The sequence below is a fragment of the Tachysurus fulvidraco genome, chromosome 18 (assembly GCF_022655615.1).
Source record: "Tachysurus fulvidraco isolate hzauxx_2018 chromosome 18, HZAU_PFXX_2.0, whole genome shotgun sequence".
NCBI lineage: Eukaryota > Metazoa > Chordata > Actinopteri > Siluriformes > Bagridae > Tachysurus > Tachysurus fulvidraco.
In genome coordinates this window covers 14,784,071-14,793,241 of record NC_062535.1, presented here as the reverse complement: position 1 = coordinate 14,793,241, position 9,171 = coordinate 14,784,071, and the positions used below count along the sequence as shown (strand labels likewise).

General features: G+C 39.3%; 1 protein-coding gene across 1 annotated transcript in view; it reads right to left on the bottom strand.

Moving 5' to 3' along the window:
- Positions 1 to 545: 545 nt before the first annotated feature.
- Positions 546 to 9,171, bottom strand: part of epha6 (eph receptor A6) — a 143,372-nt gene continuing 134,746 nt past the window's right edge. Inside the window, exons 13-17 of the mRNA XM_047803675.1 lie at positions 6,977 to 7,186; positions 5,658 to 5,807; positions 4,947 to 5,140; positions 2,824 to 2,973; positions 546 to 1,708 (exon numbers count right to left, since the gene is read on the bottom strand). Coding sequence (XP_047659631.1) covers positions 1,594 to 1,708; positions 2,824 to 2,973; positions 4,947 to 5,140; positions 5,658 to 5,807; positions 6,977 to 7,186 — 819 coding nt within the window. The 3' untranslated portion in view covers positions 546 to 1,593. The remainder of the gene's footprint in view (positions 1,709 to 2,823; positions 2,974 to 4,946; positions 5,141 to 5,657; positions 5,808 to 6,976; positions 7,187 to 9,171) is intronic.

Below are 9,171 nucleotides of genomic sequence, written 5' to 3'. Positions count from 1 at the left end.
GTATACACCACCTGTGTGTCCTTAGTCAGTGCCTATGTCTAAGGTTATGTGTGTGTGTTTGTGTGTGTGTGTGTGTGTGTGTGTGGTGCCCTAAACGTGACTCCATAAACATTATTCACCGGAGAGACATATTTCCTCTGCTTTTGAGGTCATATAGCTGAAAATCCTGAAGCTGCAGGGGAAAGAATGACAAAACACACAAGGCATCCTTCATCATTTATTTCTTACAAACATCCAACCTAATCAATCCACTTGAACCTCTTTATTACTCCATAATAAATTATAAAAAATAATATACTATTGTGTTACTAGGCCCTATTCATTCTAGTGTGCAGAAACATTTCAGCCACCACTTTGCCCTCGACGAGTCCTTGGTGTCCTGAACATATGACACATGCTCCACACTGTGTGTGTGTGTGTGTGTGTGTGTGTGTGTGTGTTCATACAGTAAGCCGTACTAGCCTGTGTGACGTGTGTGTGTAAAGTAAGCAGCTGAAGGTATCACATAATTAATCATACATAAGCTTGATAACCTGTATGGTTTAGTGTGTGTGTGTGTGTGTGTGTGTGTGTGTGTGTGTGTGTGTGTGTGTGTGTGTGTGTGGGACCATGGACTTTCTCTGCTACACACCATCCTACATTCAATACGTGTATTCTATTTATACTAAAACCGACTGCTAACTAACTCACCGTGACAGTCTCGCCTGTCTCAATAAATAAATAAATAAATAAATAATAGAGCTTTATAAATCTTGTGCATCACAGCAGAGTATGTAGGTCTGTAAAGTGAACATCGGTGTGTACAATTGAGTGTGAGGTCTGCTGCAGAAGCACGAGACCATGGCTTTCAATCTTCCCAAAGGTCCAAAGCGTTCTTCCACGGTGCAGCTGATCTGCCTGAGGAGGTCAAAGGTTTTGTGTGGCGATTTTTTTTTTTACTAAACCCGATTCTTTACTCCTTCTCTCTTCGAATCCTGCGTCTTTTCTTGTCTGTTCTGAAAAGACGGCACATATTGCTATGGATAAAAAATAAATAAAAATAAATAAAAAAAAAGAAAGAGAGAAAGAAAAAACACCAACAACAAAAACCCCTGACATACACATGTACATGTACATAAATACCAGCATAAATATCAGAGGATAAACGATGGGAACTAGCCGTACAAATCCACCGACTTTCGAAGGTCTTTCGATTTCCTGGAAGTAGCATGATAAATAAATGTTAAATATCTATTAAGACACGTACTTTGTTACATTAAAATAGCAAATATACTATTCAAAGTTCTCCGACTGTGAATCCAGACAGTCACAGAACATCGTGGACGACTGACTGACAGATGACATCACCATGGCGACAGCGCCATGTTTCCAACCCTGATTGGTTGTCCATCTCAAAAAGACTTTTTTCTTTGATTGCTTTTTTGTTTTGGAAGCCTTTCGATGGCCGGTTGAAAAGTTTTTGAAAAAGGTTCTTTCATCGCGCTTAATAAAGCAGACCAGGCCTGACTATGTGTGTGTGCGTGTGTGCGTGTGTGTGTGTGTGTGTGTGACTGTAAGTGTAAGTGTGTGCATGTGTGTGTCGGCCTGTCCATCTCATACGTGGAAGCCACTTTGTTGAATGTGCAGGAGCTGCAGTCGCAGTGTCTGTATGCTGCTCACTATCCTCCTCTGGTGGCCGATCAGAGACACGCCGATCCTCCTGATGTCGCTGCAGAGAGAACAGAGCACGTACGTGAAGCTTAAAAAAGCCTGCGAGAAACTACAACACTGATGTGTCGATTCATTCTCTATAACAGCACCTCTGGCAACGACAGTACACTGTACACATCATACAACCTTCAAGAACTCACACTAATCAGATCTGTCATTGTTTAAGAATTAAAGAAGTGAGGAGACGTTCATTTGTTTAAGGAAGGCGTCTAGAAGGAGGTTTTAGTCGTTTCTCGCTCACGACACCTGCTCGTTTTAGTCTTTAGTCCTTCCAGAGTTATACAGCAAATAGCATTAAACTTAGTTATAAAGAGAATAAAGTGTTTAATCGATGACGAGGAGCAACGCAGCTGATCTGTGATGTCAAAAATGTAAAACATGTCACTCGGGCATCCGGTTTACTGTAAATTTTTTCCTTTTTTTTTAATTTAAAAAAATCTCAGAAAGTAAACTAATGTGCAACGTTAAAAAAAAAATAATCACAAAAAGTACAATAATAATGTGAGCTCGACTTATGCTAACAGTCCATTGTTACCAGTCCAAGTTACAGTATTTTCAGTAATTTTTTAAAAAAATCACAAAAAAATTTAATTCGAAATCATGTCAAATCGACTTGTGCAACCAGTTTACTGTAATTTTTTCCCCTTTTCTTGGTTTTTTAAATTCCAAAAATTCCAAAAAGTTAATGGCGAATTGTGCCAAAAAAAAAAGTAAAAAAAAAAAAATCACAAAGTTGAATGTGAGCTCATTTTATGCACTGAGATTTTATCGTCAGTTTTTTCTTTTTAATAATAAATCTAAAAAAAAGTTAAAGACTAATTCAACCGAATTTTTAAAAAAAAGTTAAAAAAAAGCTTTAAAACTAAAAAAAAAGTTAAAGACTAATTCATTGTGATTTTTTTTTTAATTCACAAAAAGTGAAATAACATCAGTTTTCCGTTTGTTTTTCTGCTATAAAAAAAAAACTACAAGAAGAAAATAAAGTGACATTATTTTAATCTGATTTATCTTGATTTCATTTTTTTTTAGGATATAAAACCCTTTTTTTAGGTTATGTAAAGGAATTTATTGTTCGGTTGTGTCGTATGAACCTCCGGAGCGTGGGTTACTCACTCGATGCTCATGCTGGAGATGGAGTCTATAGTGGTGAACCCTGCTGCTAGGAAGTTACTCTTGTACTGACTCATTTTGATGGAGTCCAGCCAGTCGCCGATGGAAATGAAGAGAGGATAATCAGGCAGGTCTTCTGGGGATTCGGGTAAACTGCGTAAACACCGAGGATGAACAGGGCGGCGTGTAAAAGAAGGTCATGGTGATAAAAACATCAAGAAATAAAAACATTGAATTCATCCATTTGGAACGAACGAGCACTAAAACCAGGAAACGAGTCACATTTTTGCATTTCATGTTTTTGGTTACAAAGATTTTTTACACAGCCTTGTTGTGTTTACACCGAGATGGGGGACTCGAGTCATATGGTTTGACTCGAGTCAGACTTAAGTCGCAAATTTGAGACTTGCTTGACAAATATAAAAAAAAAACTTGACTTGACTTTGACTTGACATTCATGACTTGAGACTTGACTTGGACTTGAGTTAAATGACTCAGAGATGGGGGATTGGACTTGACTCGAGTCAGACTTAATTCGCAAATTTGAGGCTTGAGACTTGCTTGACAAATATTAAAAAAAGACTCGACTTGACTTTGACATTCATGACTTGAGTTAAATGACTCAGAGATGGGGGAATCGACTTGAGTCGAGTCAGACTTAATTCGCAAATTTGAGGCTTGAGACTTGCTTGACAAATATTAAAAAAAGACTCGACTTGACTTTGACATTCATGACTTGAGTTAAATGACTCAGAGATGGGGGATTCGACTTGATTCGAGTCAGACTTAAGTCGCAAATTTGAGACTTGCTTGACAAATATTAAAAAAAAGGCTCGACTTGACTTTGACTTGACATTCATGACTTGAGCTTTGATTCGGACTTGAGTTAAATGACTCAGAGATGGGGACTCGACTCGAGTCAGACTTAAGTTGCAAATTTGAGACTTGAGACTTGCTTGACAAATATTAAAAAAAAGACTCGACTTGACTTTGACTTGACATTCATGACTTGAGACTTGACTCGGACTTGAGTTAAATGACTCAGAGATGAGGGAATCAACTTGAGGCGAGTCAGACTTAAGTCGCAAATTTGAGACTTGCTTGACAAATATAAAAAAAAAGACTTGACTTGACTTTGACTTGACATTCATGACTTGAGACTTGACTCGGACTTGAGTTAAATGACTCAGAGATGGGGGATTGGACTTGACTCGAGTCAGACTTAATTCGCAAATTTGAGGCTTGAGACTTGCTTGACAGATATTAAAAAAAAGACTCGACTTGACTGACTTGACATTCATGAATTGAGACTTGACTCGGACTTGAGTTAAATGACTCAGAGATGGGGGACTCGACTTGAGTCGAGTCAGACTTAAGTCGCAAATTTGTGACTTGTGACTAAAAAAAGACTCGACTTGACTTTGACTTGACATTCATGACTTGACCTTTTTTTTCGGACTTGAGTTAAATGACTCAGAGATGGGGGACTCGACTCGAGTCAGACTTAAGTTGCAAATTTGAGACTTGAGACTTGCTTGACAGATATTAAAAGAAGACTCGACTTTGACTTGACATTCGTGATTTTATGTGATGTTCGTAGTTTAACTTCAGCTTTTCAGAATTCCTATACGTTCACGCGTGAAGATGAATTTAATCAAAACGTTTGAGAATCATGAAGCTTTCTGTCACCGAGCAGCTTATTTTCTGTCACAACCTGCTGTCTTTCTCGTGCACAGTAATCGTGCGGCTCATGAGCTCAGCTCATGAAGGACTCTAATTAGTCGTGAGCTCGTAGAGACTATAATGTCTGTCGTTAGCGTTACTGGGGTCTTCGACTGACATCTCTAATTTATAATAATTACCATCATTCTGAGCTGTTAGTTCTGTACGAGCGCTCTATCTAATCTCAATCGTTCCTAAGTCTCTAAATATTACAGAGATTATTATTGGATCAAATTGACCTGATGTTAGTCGTAGGTGTCGTACTTCTTGTAAACAGAGCGAATATGTTACGGGGGGGTCTGTCAGGACCCTCATCCATGTCTGTAATTATTTTACTGACTAGCAGCTAGCAGTGTTTGACATTTACGCAGCAGTAACAGCAGTAGTAGTAGCTGGAGCTCCACCTGTGCACGTCCTCCACCAGTGTGAGGAGGCTGCTGGGGTTGCGGATGAGCTTGTCTAGGAAGGTGAGGATGTCGTGGAAGCGAGGCCGCCTGCTGCGCTCCTTCTGCCAGCAGTGAACCATCAGCTGGTGTAGAGCCACGGGGCATCCCATGGGCGCCGGCAGCCTGTATCCCTCCTCTATGGACAGGATCACCTGCGGGGAGGAGACACAGTGGACACTGAAACACTAAAGGTGGAGCTGGTCTCTAGAAGGGCTAGAAATGATTCAGACATCAACACATAGTGTTATTTTAGTTCATATATATCAGTAACATGGATGACCAATACGTTTATTCATTTCAACACTTTAAGAACCGACAATTGTCTCAAAGTCATGGCTGCTGTGAGGACATTTTAGCAGCGCCACCTGCACTACTAGAGCACACGTTCAGTCAGTGGCCCAGCAGTGGATGCTCGGTGGTCCTGGGATTTGAGCTCACAACCTTTAATTGGTGGTCCAACACCTTAACCACATGCCACTGTCTCAGGGATAAATGGTTTTATAACAGTATAAAACAGTATGGACAAGTAGGTGGTACAATCTGCTGTTCCAACACAGATACAACGAACCATTTGTTCTTCCAAACACCGAGACAATTCTCAATACTCTATTTTTAGTCTACGTCTAGAGCAGCTGCTTTGTGAATATACAGTACGTATTATCAGCTCACATCCTGATTGGACATCTCCCAGTATGGACGCTCTCCGTAAGACATCACTTCCCACATGACGATGCCGTAGCTCCAGACGTCGCTGGCTGAGGAGAACTTCCTGTACTGGATGGCCTCCGGAGCTGTCCAACGGATGGGAATTTTTCCTCCCTGGATAAAAAAAATGTAATTTGTCACATACACAGTTATACACAGGAGGACATGCAATACAATGCTTTTGATTACTGGCCGTGTTAAAAAAAATAAAATAGACATAAATTTTAATGTAAAATGAAATAGATATGAAGTGGATACAATAAATGGAAATAGTGACGTGACATACGCTAAGTACGGTGACCCATACACACACACAGCAGTGAACACACACACACCGTGAACACACACCCGGAGCAGTGGGCAGCCGTTTATGCTGCGGCGCCCAGGGAGCAGTTGGGGGGGTTCAGTGCCTTGCTCAAGGGCACCTCAGTCGTGGTATTGCCGGCCCGAGACTCGAACCAACAACCTTAGGGTTAGGAGTCAGACTCTCTAACCGTTAGGCCACAACTGCCCCCCCAAATAGCTGGATGAAGAAAAAAATGAATAGACAAAATATATAATTTAATAGAAAAAGACGGATTACACGAACGCAGTGGTATTGCTGTTTATTCTTATGTGTGGCCAAGTTCCATGACTTTAAGGGTTTCCTGTCCTACAGAAGAGAAGATCCCATTTCCACCTAATTCACTCCTCTCCTGAAAATCCAATCCGTCTGCGTTAGACTTCGTCTCGTACGGTACTAGTGTAGATTTCCATGATTCTTTCTGCAGACACTCCATTATCTTCTCACGCTATCATCCTACTCTCAGAGTCCACTTATACTCACCACGCTCAACTCGGTTTAATACAGGCTGCATATAACTGTGTGTGCGTCGTGACTCACGATCCAGACGGATGAAAGAAACGCCGGCAAAAAGAGTCTTTTTGGAGCCGGGGATCTTCTAGACTGACGTTATGGAAGATGAGTGTAGTGTTGGTTTTCTTTACTGATTACATTTAACACAAACTCACTGTACTGAGAGCTGACTGAGAACTTTTACACCTGAAGTGATTGTCGAGACATTCAGGCTGAAAAACTCTAACAAACTCTAACTGAACTAAAATAAGACAAAAAAAAAAAAAGAGAGACCACCGACATGCCGTAAGGAATCACACACGGCAGAAGAAAACAATCCCATCATGGGAGCCAATGGGAGTGATGCGATTATAACGGATTTCTAATTGTAGCGGTTTTTAGACTTTATGAGGCTTCACAGAATCTATAGCAGGGGTGTTTGTCTCACTGTAGTGGTGTAGGAAGCCTCTGGGTCGTCCTCCAGGACCCTGGACAGGCCGAAGTCCGACACCTTACACACCAGGTTGTCATCCACCAGAATGTTCCGGGCTGCCAGGTCCCGGTGGACGTAGCCGATGTCGGACAGGTACATCATACCGGAGGCAATGCCGCGCAGCATACCAACTAGCTGGATGATGGTGAAGTGTCCGTCGTGCTTCTGCATGGTGAGAGAGAAAGACACACACCCACCCACACACACACACACACACACACACACGGAAAATGATACAGATTTCTCTCTCTATTTCTGGTACACGAGTGAAGGATCTCTGCTCCTGATCGCCTCTCACTATAAATTCTTAAGAATCGTGCTTCATGTTTTTTTAACCACAACAAAAAAACGGTGTAAAAGAGCATCTACACCTTCACTTCATTAAAAATGCAAGCGTCTATAAATATTCACGATATGCAAATTGAAAGCAAAGCCTCTCAGCACTTCCCTGGTTCGACTGTGATCTGATGTCCTGTTGGGAATGCTGTTCTGTAAACTGTGTAATACTCTACGTGCATTTCTTATAGTTTGCAGCCTGACAAATTAATTAAAGAAAGTAGTTCTAATCGTTTTGTGTCAAGTCTTTCGTTTCGCAGGTTTGCGTTTGAATTAGCAACGGCATAATCAGTAACATCCTTTAGAGATTTTTACTATTAGTGCCTTTCATTTTATTCTTGTAATTTTGTGGATTGTCTTTTATGGGTGTTGCTAAAAGTCTTATCTCACTTTACTGTCTTGTCTTATCTTATCTAATTTCACCTCACCTTACCTTCTACCTTGTCATATTTTAGCTTGTCTCAGCTTAGCTTGTCTGACCTTGTCTTATCCTAATCACCATATCATGTCATATTTTATCTCAACTCACCTCAATTTATCTTATTTCACCTCAACATGTCTTATATTTATCTTATCTTATTTCCTCACCTAACCTCATCTTCACTTATTTTACATTTCTTTACCTTACCTTATCTTACTGCACCTCATCTTGTCTTATTTACATTATCGTATCTTATTTTACTTTGCCTTACCTTATCTTGTCTTGTTCCGTCTTACTGCACCTCATCTTGTCTTATTTACATTATATTGTCATATCTTATTTTATCTTATTGCACCTCATCTTGTCTTAATTACATTATCTTATCATATCTTATTTTATCTTATTGTACCTCATCTTGTCTCATTTATATTATCTTGTCTTGTCTTATTTTGTCGTGTCTTATTTTAACTTACCTCACCTAATCTTGTCTTATTTTACATTATCTTACCTTATCTTGTCTTGTTCCGTCTTACTGCACCTCATCGTGTCTTATTTACATTATCTTGTCTTATCTTATTTTATATTACTGCACCTCATATTGTCTTCATTTATATTACCTTACCTGTCCCAGCTTATCTTACTGTACATCATCTTATCTAATTTACATAATTTTGTCTTGTCTTATCTTGTCATATCTTATTTTATCTTACTGTACCTCATCTTGTCTTATTTGCATTATCTTATTTTATCATATCTTATTGCACCTCATCTTGTCTTAATTACATTATCTTATCATATCTTATTGTACCTCATCTTGTCTTATGTACATTATCTTGCCTTATCTTGTCTTATGTTATTTTATCTTACTGTACCTCATCTTGTCTTATTTGCATTATCTTATTTTATCATATCTTATTGCACCTCATCATGTCTTAATTACATTATCTTATCATATCTTATTGTACTTCATCTTGTCTCATGTACATTATCATGCCTTATCTTGTCTTATCTTATTTTATCTTATTGCACCTCATCTTGTCTTAATTACAATATCTTATCATATCTTATTTTATCTTACTGTACCTCATCTTGTCTCATTTATATTATCTTGTCTTATTTTATCTTACCTCACCTAATCTTGCCTTATTTTACATTATCTTACCTTACCTTATCTTGTCTTATCTCATCTCCATGCACCTCACATCTTGTCTTACCTTTTCTGTTCTCCGCATACATACTGTATAAATATCTGCCCTCACTCACTGCATCCAAACTTCAAGCCATTTGGTCTTCTCATGCTTATTTACATTCGCGCTTGAATAAATATTTGGACACACTGTCACGTTCGTCACGAGACATGCTGGAGGCACTATCGGAGCTGGATGGAGAAATG